The sequence below is a fragment of the Phacochoerus africanus genome, chromosome X (genome assembly GCF_016906955.1).
Source record: "Phacochoerus africanus isolate WHEZ1 chromosome X, ROS_Pafr_v1, whole genome shotgun sequence".
NCBI lineage: Eukaryota > Metazoa > Chordata > Mammalia > Artiodactyla > Suidae > Phacochoerus > Phacochoerus africanus.
Genome location: NC_062560.1, coordinates 65,045,684 through 65,070,139, shown reverse-complemented (window position 1 = coordinate 65,070,139; position 24,456 = coordinate 65,045,684). Strand labels below are relative to the sequence as shown.

Below are 24,456 nucleotides of genomic sequence, written 5' to 3'. Positions count from 1 at the left end.
AATATTAATTTTTCCAACCTAGGAGCATGGAATATCTTTCCATTTCTTTACATCTTCTTTAATTTCCTTGATTAATGTTTTATAGTTCTCAGATATAAGCCCTTTACCTGCTTGGTCAGGTGTATTCCCAGGTGTATTTTAAATCCCATTTAAAATTGTGGTGCAATTTAAGAAGGTATTGTATTTCTGTGTTCCTTTTCTAATATTTTATTGTTAGTATACAGGAATGCAACTGATTTCTGAATGTTAATCTTGTATCTAGATACTTTGCTGAGTTTGTTGATCAGTTAAAGTAGTTTTGGGGTTGAGTCCTTAGGGATTTCTATATATACTATCATGTCATCTGCATACAGTGACAGTTTTACCTCTTCTCTTCCTATTTGGATGCCTTTTATTTCTTTCGTTGGTTTGATTGCCATGGCTAGGACTTCCCAGTACTGTGTTGAACAACAGTGGTGAGAGTGGGCATCCTTGTCTTGTTCCAGATTTTAGTGGGAAGGTTTTCAGCTTTTCTCCATTGAGTATTATAATTGCTGTGGGTTTGTCATAAATGGCTTTGATTAGGTTAAGGAATGTTCTCTATATAGCCACTTTGGTAAGAGTTTTTATCATGAAGGGATACTGGACTTTGTCAAATGCTTTTTCTTCATCTATTGAGATAACAAAGAAGACAACTTACAGAATGGGAGAAAATAGTTTCAAATGATGCAACTGACACGGGCCTAATCTCTAAAATATACAAACAACTTATACAGCTCAACAGCAAAAAAGCCAACAACCCAATTGAAAGATGGGCAAAGGACCTGAAAAGACATTTCTCCAAGAAAGATATACAGATGGCCAACAAGTACTTGAAACAATGCTCAACATCCCTGAGTATTAGAGAAATGCAAATCAAAACTACCATGAGGTACCGCCTCACACCAATCAGAATGGCCATCATTAATAAGTCCACAAATAACAAATGCAGGAGGGGCTATGGAGAAAAGGGAACCCTCCTGCACTGTTGGTGGGAATGTAAGCTGGTACAACCACTATGGAGAAAAGTATGGAGGCACCTTAGAAAACTATCCATAGAACAACCATATGGAGTTCCCGTCGTGGCGCAGTGGTTAACGAATCCGACTAGGAACCATGAGGTTGTGGGTTCGGTCCCTGCCCTTGCTCAGTGGGTTAACGATCCGGCGTTGCCGTGAGCTGTGGTGTAGGTTGCAGACGCGGCTCGGATCCCGCGTTGCTGTGGCTCTGGCGTAGGCCGGTGGCTACAGCTCCGATTGGACCCCTAGCCTGGGAACCTCCATATGCTGTGGGAGCGGCCCAAGAAATAGCAAAAAGACAAAAAAAAAAAAAAAGAACTAACATATGATCCAGCAATCCCACTCTTGGGCATATATCAGACAAAACTCTGCTTTAAAAAGACACATGTACCCACATGTTCATTGCAGCACTATTGACAATAGTCAAGACATGGAGTCAACCCAAATGTCCACTGACAGATGACTGGATCAGGAATATGTGGTATATATACACAAGGGAATCCTACTCAGTCATTAAAAAGAACAAAATAATGCCATTTGCAGCAACATGGATGGAACTAGAGACTGTCATCCTGAGTGAAGGAAGTCAGAAAGAGAAAGACAAATACCATATGATATCACATATCTGGAATCTAAATATGGCACAAAGGACCTTTCCACAGAAAAGAAAATCATGGACTTGGAGAATAGACTTGTAGTTGTCAAGGGGTAAGGGGAGGGAGTGAGAGGGACTGGGAGCTTGGGTTAAATAGATGCAGAATGTTGCCTTCGGGATGGATTAGCAATGGGATCGTGCTGTGTAGCACTGGGAACTCTGTCTAGTCGATTATGATGGAACACGTAATGTAAGAAAAAAGAATGTATGCATATATGTGTAAATGGGTCACCATGATATGCAGTAGAAAAAATATATATATAAAGAAATTTAAAAAAAAGTAAAAGAAAAGCCTCCAATCAAAACTACTATGAGGTACCACCTCACACCAGTCAGAATGGCCATCATTCTGTGGGTGTGGAGAAAAGCACTGTGGGTGGGAATGTCAATTGGTCCAACCACTATGGAAAACAGTATGGAGGTACCTCAGAAAACTAAATAATAAACTACCACAGGACCCAGTAATCCCACCCTTGGGCATATATCTGGACAAATCTTTCCTTGAAAATAAATGCACCCGTATGTTCATTGCAGCACTATTCACAACAGCCAACACATGTAAACAACCTAAATGTCCATCAACATATGAATGGATTAAGAAGATGTAGTATATATACATAATAGAATACTACTCAGCCATAAAAAAATACCATATGATATCACTTATATCTGGAATCTAATATGTGGCACAAATGAGCCTTTCTACAGAAAAGAAAATCATGGACTTGGAGAACAGACCTGTGGTTGCCAAGGGGAAGAGGGAGGGAGCGGGATAGACTGGGAATTTGGGGTTAATAGATGCAAACTATTGCCTTTGGAATGGATAAGCAATGAGATCCTGCTGTATAGCACTGAGAACTATATCTAGTCACTTACGATGGAGCATGATAATGTGAGAAAAAAGAATGTATATATGTGTGTGTGACTGGGTCACTTTGCTGTACAATAGAAAATTGACAGAACTCTGTAAACCAGCTATAATGGAAAAAAATTAAAATCATTTTAAAAAAAGCCTCCAGTGCATATGATTCCAACTATATAACATGCTGGGAAAGAGGCAAAACTATGAAGACAGTAAACATATTAGTGATTGTTAGGAGTCAGGAACAAGGGAGGGATGAATAAGAGTGTACATAGGATTTTTAGGGCAGTAATAATACTCCATATGATAGTACAGTGATGGGACCATGTCACTATAAATTTGCTAAAAAAAATCCTATAGAATATACACCACCAGAAATACACCCTGATGTAAACTATGGACTTTGAGTGATAATATTGTGTCAATGTAGGTTTCTTGATTTTAACAAATAGACAATCATGGTGCAGGATTTGAAAATAAGGGAGGCTGCACATATGTGAGGACAAGGACTATAGAGGAACTGTGAACTTTCATACAATTTTTCTGTGAACCCAGTGGGTTAATGATTGGCTTGTCTCTGTGGAGGCAATGGTTCAATCCCCAGCCCAGCACAGTGGGTTAAGGATCCAGAATTGCTGCAGCTGTGGCATAGTTCACAGCTGGCCAGGGCAGCTGAAAAAGAAAAAAAAGTTTATTAATTGAACACAACATCACAAAAATTAATTCCATAAATGAAAAGATATAGCATAATCATGTATTGCCTCTCTGTAAAATAAGATTTTAAGATCAACTGAAGAAAACAACTAAAGAAAGATAAAATGGCCCAAGCTCTTCTCCCTTGGCTTCTTTGTCTCAGGATTTACCTCCACCACTACTTGTCTCTTTACCTTGGCTCCTCATGGTCATAACCTACCTCTGACATCATTTCCCTCCTTTACTTCTACACTGCCTATGCCTCCTCTATATCCCCAAATTCCCCATACTAGCTGTATGTCCCCTTTTCTCAGAAACTGTCCCTACTCCTTTTGCTCTGAACATGTGAGAGTCTATTCCTTTAAAATTAAGCCTTCTGAGGATATTAAAGCTAAACACTTAATTTGTTATGCTCCCTGCACTAAAGCTGAACTTGAGCCATAGTCAAAGATTTTCCCCAAATAAGTGAAGATCCTCACAGATTTCCATATAAATTTAATATAGTCATTCAAATTTATCAATCTGGTTTCTCTTAATTATATTAGCCATAGGATATGCTTATCAGGAAAGGCCAAGCCCAACATTGAATAAAAATTGCTAATTTTGAAAATCATGAAAGGTGTCTAGAATTAGAATGAGGAGACCACCCACTAAATTGCTATAATCCAGGATCGAGGCAACTTCACTGAAAAATCCCTAGTTCTTTTCCAAAGCCTGTTGATTGGAACAAAATTCAGGATTGCACACAAAATCTGATTGCCCTTTTTGAAAGAATTTTCTCACCTTCCTTCAGCTTTTGATTCGACCTAGGTAGCTTTTAATTCTATGTTTATTAATGGATGGAACGAGAACCTTTCCCATAGAGTAAAAAAAAATAAAATAAAATGGATGGAGTGAAAACTTAATCCACTCCAGATGTAGATAATCTGGCAAATCACGTCTCTCTCATTCTAGATGAGTCACCTCAGAGGAAACCTAGTTTCTGCAATTATTGCAGAGTGAAAATTAGTAAAGAGACTGTTACAAATTTAAGGGCTTTAAGCATCTTCAGCCCCCTAACCAGCCTTTCCATTGTCATCCCAATTCTCAGTGATGAAGCTTGAGAAATTAAAGGGGTGCTTTCTAATCCTCCTTTTTTAATTTTTTTTAAATTTTTTTATTTTCCCACTGTACAGCAAGGGGATCAAGTTTTCATTACAATTGCATTTTTCCCCCACCCTTTCTTCTGTTGCAACATGAGTATCTAGACAAAGTTCTCAATGCTATTCAGCGGGATCTCCTTGTAAATCTATTCTAAGTTGTGTCTGATAAGCCCAAGCTCCCAATCCCTCCCACTCCCTCCCCCTCCCATCAGGCAGCCACAAGTCTTTTCTCCAAGTCCATGATTTTCTTTTCTGAGGAGATGTTCATTTGTGCTGGATATTCGATTCCAGTTATAAGTGATATCATATGGTATTTGTCTTTGTCTTTCTGGCTCATTTCACTCAGTATGAGAGTCTCTAGTTCCATCCATGTTGCTGCAAATGGCATGATGTCATTCTTTTTTATGGCTGAGTAGTATTCCATTGTGTATATATACCACCTCTTCCGAATCCAATCATCTGTCGATGGACATTTGGGTTGTTTCCATGTCCTGGCTATTGTGAATTGTGCTGCAATGAACATGCGGGTGCATGTGTCTCTTTTAAGTAGAGTTTTGTCCGGATAGATGCCCAAGAGTGGGATTGTGGGGTCATATGGAAGTTCTATGGATAGATTTCTAAGGTATCTCCAAACTGTTCTCCATAATGGCTGTACCAGTTTACATTCCCACCAACAGTGCAGGAGGGTTCCCTTTTCTCCACAGCCCCTCCAGCACTTGTTATTTGTGGACTCCTTTTTTAAATTTTTTAACCATTTTTTAAATTGAAGTATAGTTGATTTACAGTGTTGCGTTAATTTCAGGTGTACAGCAAAGTGATTCAGGTCACATATACATTTATATATATAAAGAATATATATACACATATATATTCTTTTCAGATTCTTTTCCATTATGGGTTATTACAAGGTATTGAATATAGTTCCCTGTGCTTGGATGTACACAAATCATCCTTCTTAATCAGCTTGGAGAAATGTTTCTCCAGTCCTAATTTACACCAGAGCCACACTTTTAGTGCTCAACCCCACTACTATAAAACAGTCCCTGACTCAGAGTACTAAAACAGTTCAAATAAGTGGGGATCACTAATGTATCTCAAATTCTACCTCTGAACCCATTTCACTTTATTTAGGCCCTTTGACAGATACACACTCTTTTTCTCTTTAGTTCCTCTATCCCTACCCATTTATTAGGCCAAGACTTCTTAGAGAAATATCATGTCAGAATTTCTTTCTCCTCAGGGAACTCTCCTGCACTGTTGGTGGGAATGTAAACTGGTACAGCCACTATGGAGAACAGTTTGGAGATACCTTAGAAATCTATACATAGAACTTCCATATGACCCCGCAATCCCACTCTTGGGCATCTATCCGGACAAAACTCTACTTAAAAGAGACACATGCACCCGCATGTTCATTGCAGCACAATTCACAATAGCCAGGACATGGAAACAACCCAAATGTCCATCGACAGATGATTGGATTCGGAAGAGGTGGTATATATACACAATGGAATACTACTCAGCCATAAAAAAGAATGACATCATGCCATTTGCAGCAACATGGATGGAACTAGAGACTCTCATACTGAGTGAAATGAGCCAGAAAGACAAAGACAAATACCATATGATATCACTTATAACTGGAATCGAATATCCAGCACAAATGAACATCTCCTCAGAAAAGAAAATCATGGACTTGGAGAAAAGACTTGTGGCTGCCTGATGGGAGGGGGAGGGAGTGGGAGGGATTGGGAGCTTGGGCTTATCAGACACAACTTAGAATAGATTTACAAGGAGATCCCGCTGAATAGCATTGAGAACTTTGTCTAGATACTCATGTTGCAACAGAAGAAAGGGTGGGGGAAAAATGCAATTGTAATGAATACATGTAAGGATAACTTGATCCCCTTGCTGTACAGTGGGAAAATAAAATGAAAAAAAAAGAATTTCTTTCTCCTCAAAAGGGTAAATAATTCTAGAGTTTGATAGTAATAATCAGTTAACTGACACTTTAACATTTTTTTTTCCATCTATGATGGTACTAGAATTGATTCTGGAAACATTGATCATGTGTCTGTATTAAATCAGCTACCACCTTCCTTATGGGCAAAATCTCCAAATGATGTTCACACTGTATCTCCCATCAAAATTCAAATATACCCCTAAAACTTCATCCCAGAATTAACCAGCCCTACAAATAAAGAATTCCTGGAGTTCCAGCTTTGGCACAATGGGATCAGTGGTGTCCTGGGAGCACTGAGATGCAAGTTCCATCCCCGGCCTGGCACAGTGGGTTAAGGATTTGGCATTTCCACACCCATGATTTAGGTTGCAGCTGCGGCTCAAATCTGATCCCTTGCTTGGGAACTCCATGTGCCACAGGGCAGCCAAAAAAGAAAAAAAAAAGTTCTCCAAGGCATAAAGCCCAAAATACAAGATTACAAGGTTCAAGGCCTCTTTAACCTTTATACTAGTCCCTGTAACACTCATTTTACCAGGAAGAAAAACTAAAGGCTAAGGTGGAGGTTTGTCCAGGACCTCTGAGCAATGAACAACATTGTTAATCCTTTTTTTTCTTCATCTAATTTTATTGAGATATAATTGACACACAGCACTGTATAAGATGTACAGCATAATGATTTGACTTACCGTACTTCATAAGATTATTTCCACAATAGGTAGTGAATATCCGTCCATCACCTCACAAAGACATAGAAAAAAAATTTTTTTTCCTGGTGATGACAACACTTAGGATTTACTTTTTTAACAACTCTTGTATATGACATGCAGAAGTGTTAATTATATTTTTTCTGTCATACATTATATCCTTAGTACTTATCTTTTTTTGTATTTTTATTTTTTTAGGGCCACACCTGCAGCATATGGAAGTTCCCAGGCTAGGGGTCAAATCAGAGCTGCAGCTGCCGACCTACGCCACAGCCACAGCAACACCAGATCTGAGCTGCATCTACAACTCATAGCAATGCCAGATCCTTAACACACTGAGCGAGGCTGGGGATCAAACATGGGTCTTCATGGATACTAGTCAGGTTCATTACCGCTGAGCCACAGTGAAACTCCCAATACTTATTTACCTTATAACTGGAAGTTTGTACCTTTTGACTGCCTCCATCTGATTCCCCCTCCACCTAATCCCTACTTCTGGTAACAAAAAAATCAAATCTCTTTTTCTATGAGTTTGTTTGGTTTTGAAGTATAACTAACCTACAACACTATGTTAGTTCCTGTTACACAACATACTGATTTGGTATTTCTATACATTTCAAAATGGTCACCATGTTAAGGCTACTTACAATGTCACCATACGAAGATATTACATATTTACTATATTCCCCCCATTGTACATAGCAATCTATATACATTAGTGATTATTTTAATGCTGATCTCCTTAAGTTCAAAGGAGAATGCATCTTCTTAAGTTCATGCATTTTAACAACCCTCCCTTTTTAGTACCACCCACCATGTTTACTATTGTCAACATCATATTTTACATCTTTTTGTTCTGTGTATCCCTTAAGCATTGTGAATAAGATGATTTTACTACTTTTGTCTTTTAACGTTCCTTATAGCTTTGTGCATGGCTGAGTTATTATATTTACTTTATATTTGCCTTTACCAATGTGATTTTTTTTCCTTTTGTAATTTTCATGTTTCTAGTTGTGGATTTTTCTTTTTTGCTTAGAGAAGTCCCTTTAACATTTCTTGTAAAGCTTCTTTGGTGATGTTGAACTTTTAAATTTTGCCTGTCTGTAAAGCTTTTGATCTCTCCATAAAATCTGAACAAGAGCCTTGCTGGGTATTCTTAGTTGTAGGGTTTTTTCCCCTTTCATCACTTTAAATATTTCATGCCACTCCCTTCTGGCCTATCTGCTGAAAAGCCAGCTGATAGCCTGTGGGTGTTCCTTTGCACATAACTTGTTTCTTTTCCCTTGCTGCTTTTAATATTCTCTCTTGATCTTTATTTTTTGCGATTTTAATTACAATGTGCTTTGGTGTAGTCTTCTTTGGGTTGATCCTGTCTGGGACTCTGTGTTTCCTGGACCTGGATGTCTGTTTCCTTTCCAGGTTAGAGAAGTTTTCAGCTATTATGTCTTCAAATATTTTTTGTCCCTGTCACTTTCTCTTCTCCTTCTGTGACTCCTATAATGCAAATGTTAGTACACTTGATGGCTGACTACTGTGGGTGATCCGATAGGTAAGCCTGCCCCTAGGTTCAATTGGTTACCAGGCCCTGCCTTGTGAGGAGGCTGCCAGCCACTAGTTGGTGGGGCTGTGTCACAAGACTGCTGCCTGCAGTGTCACAGGGATTCCTGGGGCTAGTGCTTGCTCACTGGTAAGCAGAGCTAGGTTCTGGAGTGGGTGGTTATGGGGCTGGGAGTCCCAGATATGATGTCAGCTTGCTAGTGTGTGGGGCCAGTTCCTAACACAGCTGGCTGTAGGGTCTGGGGTGTCCCAAATCTGGTTTTGACCTGCTGGTGAATGGTACTAGATGCAAAGACTCTGGCACTAGGGCCCTGGGGGTCCCAGACCTGGAATTGGCCTTCTGGTGGACAGGGCTATTGTCCAGGGAGTTCCAGGGCTGGTGCTGGCCTGTCAGTGTATGGGCTGGATCTTGGTATGGGAGGTTGCAGGGCTGTGGTGATCCTGGAGCTGGTGAGTAGGACTAGGGTCCAGGGATTCAAGGCCTGGTTCCTGCCACTGGTGGGTGGAGCTGGGGCCTGAAATCTCTGGCTGAAGGGCCCAGTGTCCAAGAGCTGGTATTGGCCTGTTGATAGGCAAGGTTGAGGCCCAGCGTGCTCTGGGGCTAGTGCCAGCTCACTGGTGGGCAGAGCCAGGTCTCAGGTTCTCTGGTTGTAGGGTTCTATGGGTTCTGGCAGTGGACTTTTGGCCTTCTGGTGGGTTCCCAGGGCCAGTGCTGACCCAATATTGTGTGGACCCAGGACCTAGGCCCTCTGATGGACAAGACTGTATCCTGGAGCAGCTATGGGCTCAGGGGTTCTTAAGGCAGCAGTCCTGCTGGTAGTTGGGACCCCAGTGGATAGATTAGCTTCCTTTAAGTAACTTTCCTAAAAGAGCCACAAAACAAAGTTCAGGTTACATTGTATTAGCCATACTTAGTGGTATGGCTAAATCTAGATGCAAGACAGGCTAACAAACATAGTCTTTTAATCCAATCATTGATCTGTTCAGCTAGAATTTGAAGCGCTACTATTTAAAAAAGGTGGGAGAATGGATGTTGGGTGGGCAACTAGCAGTCTCAGCCACATGCAGTATCACTGTGTATGGTTGTACTGGCTTAAGCAGTGCATGACTCCATTAGTGCAGACTAAAATGTAAGTGGCATCCTCTGGAATTATTTGCTCAACATAGTGGCCTTAGCCACAGAGCATTATAGCTATGACTTGGAAGCCATATAAATGAGTAAGAAGTAAAAGGAAGGGAGGAAGAAGTGAGTGATATTGTCAAGATTTTGAGCCAAAATCATAAGAAATTGTTATGACCAAAAAAAAATATGGATGCACAAGTTAGGGAAGAGAGGAGAGTAATATGATTGGTTTGAGATATCACATGTAAAAGTCAAATGCTTCCTGTGACGTAGGTAGGCATTTTTTAAAAATCTGAACTTTTTTTTGGTCTTTTTTTGTCTTTTTAAAGGCCGCACCCACAGCATATGGAGGTTCCCAAGCTAGGGGTCTAATCAGAGCTGTTGCTGCCGGCCTACATCAGAGCCACAGCAACACCAGATCTGAGCTGCGTCTGCAACCTACACCACAGCTTACGGCAACACCGGATCCTTAACCCACTGAGTGAGGCCAGGGATCAAACCTGCAACCTCATGGTTCCTAGTTGGATTCGTTTCTGCTGCACCACGATGGGAACTCCTAAAAATCTGAACTCTTAAGCATAGTCATACTTCACTTTGTAAAGGTGATCTCATATACCTAATGTTATAACTGTCAACTCCTATAGAAAAGTAAGCATTTGTCTAGTGGATCTTCTTCATAAGTTGGCATCTCATCTCCTATTGCCCAGTGTGGAAAGACCTTTCAAAATGTAAAATTATTTGGATCATTATTTTTCTTTTCTAACATATCCCTGTCTGAATGGATAGAATGACATTGGAAAAATTTTGGATCCAACTTCAATCTGGATTGTTCAGTGTCTCAACTGTGATCCTAGTGTATTGGAATTTTGCCTGATATACTCATCTGCTCAAAAATATTTATTAAGATTCTGTATGCCAGCCAGACATTGCTCTAGGTGCTAAGCATACAACAACAAACAAGACAATGATCCCATCCTCCAGGATAGGGGTGAAAGGGACAGTGATGAGTTGTAATGAGAAGTACAGCTAGATCAGGGGGATAGGGAATGCGAAGTGCAGTGTATTTTACATAAATAGGTCAGGAAAGACCTCTCCATTACAGTGATATTTGAGTAGAGATCTTTGAGAAGTGAATGAATAGCATATGAATATCTGTAGGAATAGCCTTCCAGGCAGCGGGAATATCAAATGTAAAGGACCTGAGGCTGAAGGTAAGAGCAGGAGAGTAATGAGTCGCTGATGAAGGTGGTAGGGATCCTGAAGAAAATGATTATCCTTTAAGTAATGAATAAAGACAATATGAAAAATGTTCAATATGAAATAATGAACAAATGAATGAGTAGATGATAAAATGAACTCCAGGATCAGAAAAAATATTTCAAGCCTTGTTTGAATAAATTATAGCTTTATTGGTAATGATGTTGCTAGAACATTTCCTTGAAGAAAGGTAGACATTTCCTATTATATACATAATACAAATAATTCTATAATGATTCCACATGTTAATATATTCTCTCTTACACTGTGCTGAACTAATTTAGAATAGGCTAAATTTAAGAGTACTACATTTCAGAGCTGAGGTCCAAGTCTATTCTGTGTGAATTTTTAATGTTTATTGTGTGGCACATAACACTTCTTTACCTAAAGGCTAAACCAATCTATCACTTCTATGATTTTCTCATCTAGCCTACAGTAGATTTAATGTTCTAAACCTATTGCAGATTATAAGGAAATGAACAGTCTCTCTGTGTGCAGAACAGGTGGATTTCTTTTCAACTAAAACTAATGCAGGGGAGTTCTCTTGTGGCTCCGTGGGTTAAGTATTCGGCATTGTTACTTCTGTGGCTCTGGTTACTGCTGTGGCTCAGGTTCAATCCCTAGCCAGGAACTTCCATATGTCATAGGTGCAGCCATAAAAGAAAAAAAAAAAAAGGAATGCAGGGATTGTATTGTTTAGATGAAAATGCATTTGTGAGTGACATTGTTTTTATCCCAACATAGTGCAGTTTAATCACTGAAAAGAAACAGAGTCCAAAGCAGAAGCTTGTTATTTCAGACCATATTGACACAGTGCCTTGGAACATGAATTCAAGAAGTTAACTGTACAATTAGGAATTTTATTGAGCACCAGACTCATAGACTGGGAATCTCTTTCTAGAGTTTGAGAAATGAATAAACTGAAATTAATGAATATGTGATGGAGACAACAGTAACTACTTACTTGCTGTGACAGAGACTGGCTAGATGGTCAATAAAATCTTTTCTTCCTCATCTTCCTAGGCACAGAGTTAGAATAATTTCCCACCCTTTTTTGCAATTCAGTGACAGAGGACTGAGTTTTATTTGATAGAATATGAGTAGATGTGTATCAGTTCTGACACAGGTCAGTGAAAGTCAATAAACAGTCCACGGGTTTTCCCTTTCCCTGGCAATGTAGTTGGCAGCAATTAGTAATTAAAATTTTCTTCTTCCTGATTTCCATATTTTTAAAAAATGAGCATAGGTTTGCTTTTTAATCACACAAAGACACAAAATTCTACCATATATTTCTTTAGCAAACTACATCAATGGGAGTTCCCATTGTGGCGCAGTGGAAACAAATCCGACTAGGAACCATGAGGCTGCAGGTTCGATCCCTGGCCTTGCTCAGTGGATTAAGGATCCGGCATTGCCGTGAGCTCTGGTGTAGGTTGCAGACGCGGCTTGGATCCCGAATTGCTGTGGCTGTGGCGTAGGCTGGTGGCTACAGCTCCGATTCGACCCCTAGCCTGGGAACCTCCATATGCCACGGGAGCGGCCCTAGAAAAGGCAAAAAAAAAAAACCAAAAAACTATATCAATGTCTTATTTATAACTAAGTTCTGTCTTCTCCATTAGATTGTTAACATCCATAGTGTGACCCATTTCATAAATATTTAAGCAAATGAATTAATGCATGAATCCAGTCAAAACAATAAATACGGGATAAGTGCTTAATATTTAATTCACTCAATATAGTATATCGTTTGATCTCCCTTAAGCAGTTTTCATCATATCACTAGACAGGAATTAAAATAAACTTCCAATATCTAGTCACTACTAACTAAATTAAATCTAAAAGCCTGGAGTTCCCATTGTGGCTCAGATGTAATAAACCTGACTAGTATGCATGAGGACAGGTTCGATCCCTGGCCTCACTCAGTGGGTTAAGGATCTGGCGTTACCCCGAGCTGTGGTGTAGATCATAGACGTGGTTCGGATCTAGCGTTGCTGTGGCTGTGGTGCAGGCTGGCAGCTATAGCTCCAATTAGACCCCTAGTCTGGGAACTTCCATATACCACAGGTGTGGCCCTAAAAAGACAAAAATAAAATAAAAATAAATAAATAAATAAATAAATAATAAAATCCTTAAGCTGGGGCCTGCCCAAGACTAAATTTCCTAATGTGTAAAATAGTGTGATAATGCCGATATGTTAAGAATAAGATGTATGTAAGGCATCTAACTCAGTCTCTAGGGCTTATTATTAGTGCCTACATGAGAGTCAAATACATATCTTCAACCATTTCTACTAATTCTTTTGTACACACATATATCCTATAACTCATACTTCAGTCAACTTACACTAACCACAATTCCTTAAATATACTCTAAAGGACTATTTCCTGAATCCTCATTATTTGAATATGCATTCACGAATTTTTGCTATAATTATTAGTTGAAAATCTTATTATGCTTATTGTGATTAATTTTTAGAAAATGTGTTTATTTTTAGAAATGCACATGGAAATATATAGGGGTGAAATGATATGATGTCTGCAATTTGTTTTCAAATGCTTTAATAAAGCAAAAAGGAGAGAGTTCCCCCTTGCGGCTCAGCGGAAACTAATCTGATTACTATCCATGAGGATGCAGGTTCGATCCCTGGACTGGCTCAGTGGGTTAAGGATCGGGCGTTGCCATGAGATGTGGTATAGGTCGCAGATGCAGCTTGGATCTGGCATTGCTGTGGCTGTGGTGTAGGCTGGCAGCTACAGCTCCAATTTGACCCCTAGCCTGGGAACCTCCATATGCTGTGGGTGCAGCCATAAAAAGACAAAAAGTAAAATAAAATAAAAAATAAAGCAAAAAGGAGGATAAATGAAGCAAATCTGGCAAAACCTTGGTAACTAATCTGAATGTCAAATATATAGGGATTCATTATACTATATTTATTTGTGTGTTTAAAATTTTCATAACAGAAAAAGGTAATATAAAATAAATGTGCCATTGGTGAGTTTAAGCATCACAGGTGTCAGATTTCATGATCTCATCCAGGATTAAGAGGCAATCAATTTACTTTAATGGTGTTAGAAGGGAGAATTCCTCTATCTTCCCTAAACAAGGACAGCATGTAAGCCTCAGTGACTTTGGGGGAGAAAAATGACCTTAAGATTGACAGACTTTTTACAGGCCTTGTTTTATTTCATAAAAATCCAAGAATATTTAAATTTTAAATTTTGATTTTAGCGTAATCCACATTCTCAGGAGTTCCCGTCATGGCTCAGTGGTTAACAAACCTGACTAGCATCCATGAGGACGCAGGTTTGATCCCTATCCTTGCTCAGTGGGCTAAGGATCTGGTGTTGCCTTGAGCTGCGGTGTAAATCACAGATGTGGTTCAGATCCCACATTTATGTGGCTCTGGTGTAGCCAGCAGCTACAGATACAATTGGACCCCTTCCCTGGGAACCGCCATATGCTACAGGTGCAGCCCTAAAAAAAAAAAATTATCAGAATTGTGTAAGATTGGCCAGATAGTTTAGTGTAAGCAGAAATGACATAAGAATCTTAAATCATAGAGAAGCATGGAGATTATTTTAAAACTGTTTTCAGGAAGGAAGTATCTTTTGCAGAGTATTATCTAGGACAATGGGAACTTTGTGGGATGATGTCTTATGCAGTGTTATTGTAACAGGAAGGACAGAAAAGTAAGTTGATAAACAAGCTTTACATACATAGAGGATTTTCAGCTGGGTAAAGTACATCCTTTAGAGTATTTTTATTTTTCCACAAGAAAAAAAAAATGAGATTTTTGAACTAAATTTCTGAGATATCTTCCAGTTGCAAGGGCTTATCTTATCCTCCAAGTTAAGGATTTTGTTTTGTTGTCTTTTTAGGGCCACACCCACAGCACATTGAAGTTCCCAGGCAAGGGGTCAAATAGGAGCCGCAACTGCCAGCCTAAACCACAGCAACACTGGATTTGAACCGAATCTTCACCTAAGCCACAGCTTGTCAATGCCAGATCCTTATCTCACTTGGTGAGGCCAGGGATCAAGCCCACATCCTCATGGATACCAGTTGGGTTCTTAACCTACTGAGCCACAATGAGAACTCCTAAGGCACTTTTTATTTCCTTTACAATGTAAAAACCAATCAGTAATACATATTAGAGCTTCCAATGATTTAGCCCTCAGGAAGATAGAGTAAAGCCTCAAAAAGAAAAAAAAAAAAACTACAAGACACTTGAGGAAAATGTGCCGGTCAAATCTCAGTTCATAAGAAAGGTTAGAAATTGAAATATAATTTTGAAATTGAAGAATATAGTGATACAGTAATTATACTACACTATAATGCTTTTTAAGCATCTCAGTTGCAACTAGCTCAGTGCATCACACATCACTTCACAATACAGTGATTATGATTGGTGAATACTTCAATTCTTCACCTAAATTATATGTGTATTCTAGCAAAAAGCTTACTCTAGAGTGGGAATTTGGACCTTGGAAAAATAATGAGACTCATAATCAAAAGATGAAGATGTGAGTCCCAACACTACCACTATGTGACAGAGAGCAAATTACTTTATGATTCAATGTTTTTCTTTTTTCAAGTACAATTTACATTTATTTGTTTTATTTATTTATTTATTGTCTTTTTAGGGCCACACCCACAGTACATGGAGGCTCCCAGGTTAGGGTACGTTTCACCACAGCCACAGCAACGCCAGATCCCAGCTGTGTCTGCCACCTACACCACAGCTCACGGCAAAGCCAGATCCTTAACCCACTTGAGCGAGGCCAGGGATCAAACCCGCATCCTCATGGATGCTAGTCAGGTTTGTTAACCACTGAGCCACAACGGGAACCCCTACATTTATTTATTCTGACTAATCATACTTCAAACATAGCAGAAGTTAAAGAGTCTGTCAGGTGAAGCCATTTCCTGCTAACAGCTAAAGGTGGTCCATGGAGAGTGACATGAACATCATCTTCAAGCTGAGGCCCAGGCTCTGGTCAAAATGCTGATGGGTGGACCTGGTCCTTCTGGTCGGGATGGGGACCTCTGAGGAACTACTCCTTGTTCTCATACTTGTGCTTAATGTGTTTCCACAGCTTCCCCAGGTTGATGTGTTCATAGATTGCATCTGGGCCTTGATGGAAGGTGTGCTGAAAGAATAGAGCACCCACAGCAATCGTGAGGGTGAAGGTAGAGGTCCAGTGAAACAGCAGGGAGTACAACCTCACAGTCAATGTCAGGGCAGCCTTGTCTGTCCACTGCAGAACTAGCACCACCCTGTTTTTCAATTTATAAAATGAAAATAAATACTGACTTCAAGAAAGTAAAATTTATATTAAGGAATGCAGAGAAACCTGGAATAGAACAGAGGAAACTTAAAGCTAGCCAGTCATATATATGGTCATCATATAAGAGCTGTACAATTCAGGATACCAATAATGTGTTGACATTCATGTTTCTCTATTTCCAGACATAGACTGTAGGCACAGAAAAATGACCATTCACATGACATACATATAGGCCTTAATTTTGAATAATCAGTTAAAATATTATTTATCTGAGTAAACAATATATGAAAGCAATTGTGGAGTATGAAAGTGGGGTAGTGAGAAACATCTGCACTGGCTCCAAGCAAAAAAAAAAGTTACATTACCTGTAGAAAATTTAAAAACAGTAATGTAACCAACAAAAGTCTGGTCAGCTTTAACTATCACCATGCTCTGGCAATTTTAAAAAATGTCAGTGATAAAACACACCTCTCCAGAAGCATATTTCTTGGTCCAAGGTTTAAACAATTGATGAAGTTGCTGTTGAGTTTTATACACATGCATGTGCTGGCACACCCAATGAGCACATATTCATTGATAAACATTATATCATATGTAGAAGCTAATTTAGAGTACTCCCAATTATACGAATGGCACCTGACACATGACACACAACATACACATACTCAGCTACAGGAATTACTTTGGAGAATATGTTCAAAAAGGTTTAGAATTACTGAAGCTCACTTTGGGTGCAGTTCATGTCTCTAATCATCTGGTACAACAGATCCTTGTTTAAACTATACTTTCAAAATAAATAATGACAATTTAGTCAATGTCTCCACTTTTGGAGCAGGGTTCAGTATGTTATTAGTTTCGTATTGTTGCTATAAAAAAATCACCACAAACTTAGTGACTTAAAATTTTTAAATGCCTGCAGTTTTCCCTTCTGTACTATTAGTCTGTGCTCTTTCCTTGCCTCCAAAAGAGGTCATGGAGATAAAACAATTGGATAGGTACCACATTAATATCATCTCCCAAATAATTCAGAGCAAGGACTCAAATCTCAAACTTCCTGGACTCTAACTGCAATGTGGTAACCTATTAATAGGTCTCCCTTCTTCCAGTTTCTAATAACAATAATATTTCCTTTTGACCCCTCACCAGCAGCATCTTTTTTGTCTTTTTAGGGCCGCACCCACAGCATATGGAGGTTCCCAGGCTAGGGGCTGAATCAGAGCTGTAGCCACTGGCCTACACCACAACCAGAGCAACACCAGACCCAAGCCACATCTGCAACCTACACCACAGCTCATGGCAACGCCAGACCCTTAACTCACTGAGCAAAGCCAAGGATCAAATCTGCATCCTCATGGATGCTAGTCAGATTCGTTTCCACTGAGCCACAACGGGAAATTCCAGCAGCATCTTTAAAGTCCGTATTTCTACTGAGTCTGTTCAAAGCAATTTAGGCTGTCATGCTCCTTAATGTTCTTCCAGCCTCCATCCAGTTTGATTTCAAATCCATTTCCACACTTCAGCTACTTGTTACGGCAGCAGTCCACTTTCATTACCAAAGCCTGTGGAGTTTTCTACTGCTCTATAACAAATTACTACATAATTAGTGGCTTAAGACAACACCTAGGAGTTCCCATCATGGCACAGCAGAAATAAATCTGACCAGGAACCATGAGGTCACGGGTTTGATCCCTGGCCTCGATCAGTGGGTTAAGGATCCAGTGTTGCCGTGAGCTGTGGTGTAGGTCACAGACGCAGCTCAGATCTGGTGTTGCTGTGGCTGTGGCAAAGGCCGGCAGCTGTAGCTCCGATTAGACCCCTAGCCTGGGAACCTCCATATGCCGTGAGTACGGCCCTTAAAAAAAAGGCAAAAAAAAAAAAAAGACAACACCTATTGTTACCTGACAGTCCTATGGGTTAAGAGTCCAGGTATGGCTTAACTGGGTCTCTGTTCAGGGTCTCACAAGGCTGAAATCATAGTATCAACCAGGACTACAATCTCATCTGAAGCTTGGCTTCCTCTCCCAAGCTCACTGGTTATAGGTAAAATTCAGTTTCTTCTAACCGTAGGAATAACATCTCCATTTTCTTGCTGGCTATCATCCTGGGAGCACTTTCAGCTCCCAGATGGCCCTTCCCACATGGCCCCCTTCTCTCACATATCTGTTTGCTTCTTCAAGGGCAACAGAACATCTAATGATATTTCTTGTCTCCTTTAAGGACTCATCTGATTATCACTTTTGATCAAGTCAAAATCAAATGGTTAGTATGGGAGTTCCCATTGTGGCACAGTAAGAAACAAATCTGACTAGGAACCTTGAGGTTGAAGGTTCGATCCCTGGCCTTGTTCAGTGGGTTATGGATCCAGCGTTACCATGAGCTGCAGTGTAGGTCGCAGATGCATGGTCTAGGTCACAGATGTGGCTTGGATCTGATGTCTGTGGCTGCGGTATAGGCCAGCAGCTGTAGCTCTGATTAGATCCCTAGCCTGGGAACCTCCATATGCCGTGGGTGCAGCCCTGAAAAGCAAAAAAACAAAAATAAAAAATAAATTGGAAAAAAATAAAAGCCACTCTATCAGGCTTTATATTTAATTATTAATTTCTGTTATATTTCAGGTAACAACTGCTACAAGAGACAAGCAGGTACTGAAGCAGGTCCAGTCTCCTGCTGCTCTAATGGGAACTGGGCTGTGTTCACCAGTCTGACTGGTTCAGGCTGCTGCTATTATCCTCATAGAGTATTTATCAAATCTTTTGAAAGATATATCAAAGAAAATCAAAAAAGCTATAGTCACTCAAATGGCAAGAGTCAATTCTTATGTAAGGACTTCTAATCCAAAACCATGTACAACTATACAGGTTTGAGGGAATTTCATTACAGGAAATACTAAGAAGCACTGAGAGGCATAAGTCATTTTTTATAAGACATGACAAAAGGATTATATACCTAAAAAAATCAACTGTCAAGTAATTTTCAATACCTTTTAAAAGTCAATCACAGATATAGTCATAAGAACCAAAAGAAATTTATTTACAAAATTTCTTACTCGACTGGTGGCGAGGAACAAGAAACCATCAACTAAGACCCCACTAATAGTCTTCAAGCCAATTCATACAAGAGAATAACTACTGCAGCTGCTGATGATTAGGCCAGAAAGACGTCCTTCTGTATGCCCTTCCACTGAACAAGGAGATACATCTGACCATAAGGGCCTGTGCAAATAGCATCATGGTACTTGTAGGCTCAGGTGAGTCGCAGCTTTTAGAGTGCTATTCTCTGTCTACCTTACATAGCTGTTTCACCACTTTTGTTGATTTTTTTACAGGATTACTTCTCTTTTTCTCCTCCTTTGTTGGTTTTCTCTTTTTCTCCTTCTTGGTTGGCTCCTTTCTCTTCTCCTCCACTGTCAGCTCCTTTGTCTCCTCCATTGTTGGCTCCTTTCTCTTCTTTGTCCTGAACAGTAGCGTAAACTGCTTTGTTATAACCTTCCCGGTTCCGAGCAATTTCAATGGCAAAAAATTGTATCCGGGGGGCTGAAAGGTGAATACAATTGATTATTGTCCTAGTCACAATTACTTCTCTAAACCTAATGGAAATCTATTGACATAGTTGAACTAACATGCAAAGCATTCAAGTATAGTCATAAGCCTCAGAGATGTGGAATTCTAATCTTATACTAAATGAGGGTGAAAATACCTATCTTAGTTACTCAAGACAGTAATGTGATCTTTAAAGATGTAACAAATAAAACTCCTCAACTAACTATCCCTATCACTAATTCATCAGTAAAACCAGATCCCTCACTCTCCTTATACAGAAACAATCTCAGAAGAAAGAAACTCACCAAAGATAGTGTTTTCCTCAGTGTAGCCCTGAGAACAGTTCAGTCTCAGCAAAGTACCATAGTTGAAGTCTTCTACAATCCCATTAAACTTCAAGCAAAATGGTCTCCACTTCTATGAAGGTAAAAAAAAGATGCCTTGGCTAAAAAACACAGGAGGCTAGTGAAGTCAGGAAAGGGGCTTCCATTTCCCCAGGATGAAAATAACCATAGTGAAAGAGACTAGGATTGAGCTGATTGTTAGTTTCACTAGCTATCTATTGTACTTTTAGGCTGGTATTTCCCAAAAGGAATAATAATCTGATAAAATACTTAAATCCTTGACTAGAGAATTTAATTTTTTAAATATATGCTGTTTTAAGTTACTGGCTAGTTCAGCCCAAACAGTTAATTCATCCCCACTAGAGCACAAACAAGACAAAGAAGGCAGGGATTTGGCCCAAGGTCACAGAGTTAAACTTTAAGAAAGAAGTCCATTCAATAGATGCAATTTTCCAAAGATCAATAATAGACTAGAGTTAAAAGTTTACATTTCTCATAAGCCAAGAGTCTACTCTCAAGGAAAAAAATTTCCCAACTATCAGAGTTTTAGTGCTCTGTAAAAGTATAAGATAATCAAGTAAGCAATGCAAAACACAAGTTTTCCAATTATTCATGGCCTGTGATAATATGACCTGAAATCCATAGACTCTAAACACCTCTCTGTACCCTATTTGCCATTCCTCTATCTAAGCCTAACTATTCACATAAGTAAATTTATTCCTTCCCTCTAAAAGGGCTAGATGGGTAGGGATGAAAGTTCCAAGTCAGGAGTTCCTGTCATGGCTCAGCAGAAACGAATCTGACTAGTATCCATGAGGACACAGGTTCAATCCCTGGCCTCGCTCAGTGGGTTAAGGATCCAGTGTTGCCATGAGCTGTGGTATAGATCACAGAAGCAGCTCAGAACCTGCGTTGCTGTGGTTGTGACGTAGGCCAGCAATTACAGCTCCAGTTTGATTCCAAGCCTGGGAACCTCCATATGCCACAGGTGCAACCCTACAAAGACCAAAAAAAAAAAAAAAATTCCAAGTCAAGACAAAGGGGAGGAAAAAAAAATAGATTCAGTGAACATGAGAAATCTGTAAGTTTAAAAACACTTATTAGTTGATCACAACTACATAAAAGACCTGGTTCTTTACATATTTGCCTTAAAACAAACCAAAAAAAAGTTTAAATATATAAAAATGTATTCACAATTAATACTTGTTGGTCAGATGCTAGGCAATATTTAAAAGAGAGAATTCCTACCTCTTTAGCTGATTCTGATTTGAGCTCTTCTGGGTCTAATACATCTATCCTGAGTTTCTCAAAATTTTCCCGAAACTCAGAATAGATTTGGTCATCCACTTTGGTGAGTTTCAGGAACTGTGGATCAACTGATGAAATCAGCTGCCAGAAAATAAGAAAACACAAAGACGCTAGTCTCTAATTTATTACACTTCTATCACCTTTTCCCCAGAAAATCCTCATGGTTCTCAGGGCAGAAGAGTTCATTAGAAAGTATAGACAGCCTAGGTCCCAGATAAAAGCATGACATTATTTTAAAGGGCCATAATATACCACAGTCCCTTCCACAAATCAAAGCCCTTTGGCCCTAGTGATGCCTGGCTATTGCCCTTTGTGGTTTCTTCAATTCAGTTATGGGCGAGGCACCCTTTTGCTGGTTAGAAACATAACACTGAGCAAAGAATCACAAATCCTCACTGTCCAAACGAAGTGCACTTCCACACTCCTGTTCTCTTGTGGATAAGATCTTATAGTAATAAAAATTATCTCCCAAACACAACTGTTTTAACTTGCTTAGAATGGTGATTAGCAAGCAGAGCACCATACACTGAAATTACACATTTAATCCTGCTTAATAATGAAGACAGACAACTCACTTTGTAGTAGACTTCGGCATGCTGCATTGCTCTCATAGCCCAAGCCATCTCAATATCAGGCTGCAAAGGAGTGAAGAATGCCAGGTCAGAAATCACCCAATCCTACTACTAGAGAACAAATTAAGGAAGCCTGTACATGTCTAGTTAATGCTCAAGAGGGCTATCAAGCTTAATGGTCTTGTCAAAAGTTAAAAACTAGGACTTTCTGTCATGGCTCAATGAAAATGAATCTGACTAGCATCCACGAGGACGCAGGTGTGATCTCTGGCCTTGATCAGTGGGCTAGGGGTCCAGTGTTGCCGTGAGCTGTGGTGTAGGTCACAGATCCTGTGTTGCTGTGGCTGTGGCATAAGCTGGAGGCTACAGGTCGGATTCAACCCCTAGCCTAGGAACCTCCGTATGCCACAGGTATGGCCCTAAAAAGGAAAAAAAAAAGTTAAAAACTGGACTACTAAGTTTGGACAATAAAATAACTCTTTTGTCCCTATGACAACCAAAAGAAGCTACCTACACAGTCTAATAAACAAAACGAGCCACTAGCCCTTTTCCCAGCAGCTAGTGAAAGTGAAGAATATAAAGCAAGAGATGGGGGAGTTCCCATCATTGTAGCGCCGTGGTTAACGAATCTGACTAGCATCCATGAAGACATAGGTTCGATCCCTGGCCTTGGTCAGTGGGTTAAGGATCCAGCGTTGCCGTGAGCTGTGGTGTAGGTTGCAGACACGGCTCGGATCCTGCATTGATGTGGCTGTGGTGTAGGCCAACAGCTACAGCTCCAATTGGACCCCCAGTCTGGGAACTTCCATATGCCTTGGTGCAGCCCTTAGAAAAAAAGCAAAATAAAATAAAGCAGGAGATAATTACCTTCTCAGGACTGAGTTAAATCACTGTAAAACTGAAATACCCACATACCCTGAGTTGTTCAGAGGACAGAGTTATATAACAGAAGTGAAATTACTTTTCACTTTTAAAAGTGTAGCATGTCATAATCATCATTTGTGTTTATCAGATAGCCAATTCCCTATCCTGCAACATTTAGAAATGTATCAGTATCATGAAGCAGGCAATAATAAGCCTTACCAAGCAACTGTTCCATTGGAATCTCTCACTCCAATTAAATGGATCTATTTAACTGATCCCAGGAAAAAAAAAAAACATGCATTTTTACCTCTATGCCTTAGACAGTGTCCTTTTCCTGACTGCCAATTCATGTCCTTTGTCCACCTACACTTGGAAGATTCAGTTCAAGATCCACTTCCTCAGCGAACTAGTCTTGTACTGTCTGGGTCCTTTGAGGTTTCTTCCTTGGCTAAACTCCTTTGGATCTTATGTCCTGATAACTCTAATCTAGTATACATCACATTCTTATTTGAGTGTTATTACTATTTTCATATCCCTGAGTCTTGTATCTCAAAATACATCATATGCTTTCTCAAGGATCTAAACCAGATACACCATAAACCAGTCAACTTTACTGCAAAAAGGAATCACCCTGGGACCTTTTAAAAATACTCATTCCTGACTCTCACCCCTCAGATAGTCTGATTTAATTGTGATGAACTGTGAGCTAGATAGTGGGATATTTAAAAGCTTCCCAAGTGCAGCATGGTTTGGGAACTGCTCCCATTAGCATTAGTCCTGCGTTTATTAAATGAGATTGGAATTAGTTGAAAGGAATGGTTTCTAGCAGACGTGGAAAGGGTCTACAGAAGATAACGGGGGTAGAGGGTAACAATTTGCAGGTTGGCCCTGCAAACACTCCTGGACAGCTGGGAGAGTGGGTGCTGTGGGTTTGTCATACTCACATCATTGCCATAAGACTCCGCTGGGAGAGAAAGAGCGTGTGCCACTGACACCAGTTCCCCGGAAACCTGGGAAAGAAAAAGAGGTGGGGAGGGAGAGTTCAAGGCTCGACCCAGCTCGATTTCCCCGCTCACCTGACCTTAAAGCAGGCTCTCGCCTCACCAGCTCATCAGCTCCACTAGTTGCCTCCATCTTGCAGCCGACAAAGCGTGGCTTCACACCCCGGAAATGACTTTTTGCGTGATTCTTTCGCAGTTCCTTGAAAAGGAAAGGCGGAGCAAAAACAGCGTTCATCCGGCTGCCGCTGCGCCTGCGCGAACCCTCCCGCCCCTGTAAGTTATACTCCGTGATCTCTCAGCCCCCGCCCGCGCAGACGCAAAGATGTGGCGTTGTTGCCTAGTCTAAGCTACTTTCCGGATCAGAGGTGGCTTAACGGTCGGTAACATGTGATCAGCATGAGACAGGATCGAGTTAAAACAACTTTCACACCCCCCTGTGCTGAGTGCCCTGTAGCGATTCGAATTCACATTCTCCATTTGTGCCTACTCACGCTTACACAACACACACACACACACACACTTTGCACCAACCCAAGCCACAAACAGG

At 40.1% G+C, this 24,456-nt stretch overlaps 2 protein-coding genes across 2 annotated transcripts; both read right to left on the bottom strand.

Annotated features, from left to right (window-relative positions):
- Positions 1-15,811: 15,811 nt before the first annotated feature.
- LOC125118052 (cytochrome b-c1 complex subunit 9-like) lies at positions 15,812-17,023 on the bottom strand. Its single transcript, XM_047764217.1, has 2 exons — positions 17,008-17,023; positions 15,812-16,301 (listed from the first exon to the last, which is right to left on the bottom strand). The coding sequence occupies exons 1-2, from the start codon at positions 17,021-17,023 to the stop codon at positions 16,048-16,050; spliced, it is 270 nt and encodes an 89-aa protein (XP_047620173.1). The 3' UTR covers positions 15,812-16,047.
- Positions 17,024-19,290: 2,267 nt separating this feature from the next.
- PBDC1 (polysaccharide biosynthesis domain containing 1) lies at positions 19,291-24,119 on the bottom strand. Its single transcript, XM_047765081.1, has 6 exons — positions 24,013-24,119; positions 23,853-23,918; positions 22,048-22,107; positions 21,413-21,553; positions 20,126-20,237; positions 19,291-19,814 (listed from the first exon to the last, which is right to left on the bottom strand). Exons 1-6 carry the CDS (start codon positions 24,040-24,042, stop codon positions 19,609-19,611), a joined length of 615 nt encoding a protein of 204 aa, XP_047621037.1. The 5' UTR covers positions 24,043-24,119; the 3' UTR covers positions 19,291-19,608.
- Between the last annotated feature and the right edge of the window lie 337 nt (positions 24,120-24,456).

What these genes read in the sequence shown, in the direction of transcription:
- PBDC1 (XM_047765081.1), bottom strand. Translation starts at nt 24,042, where the DNA reads ATGGAGGCAACTAGTGGAGCTGATGAGCTG. An exon ending in ATGCCGAAGTCTACTACAAA is followed by an intron (nt 21,554 to 22,047) that starts GTGAGTTGTCTG and finishes ATTTTCTGGCAG; the next exon opens with CTGATTTCATCAGTTGATCC. An exon ending in TGAGGAAAACACTATCTTTG is followed by an intron (nt 19,815 to 20,125) that starts GTGAGTTTCTTT and finishes TTCACCTTTCAG; the next exon opens with CCCCCCGGATACAATTTTTT.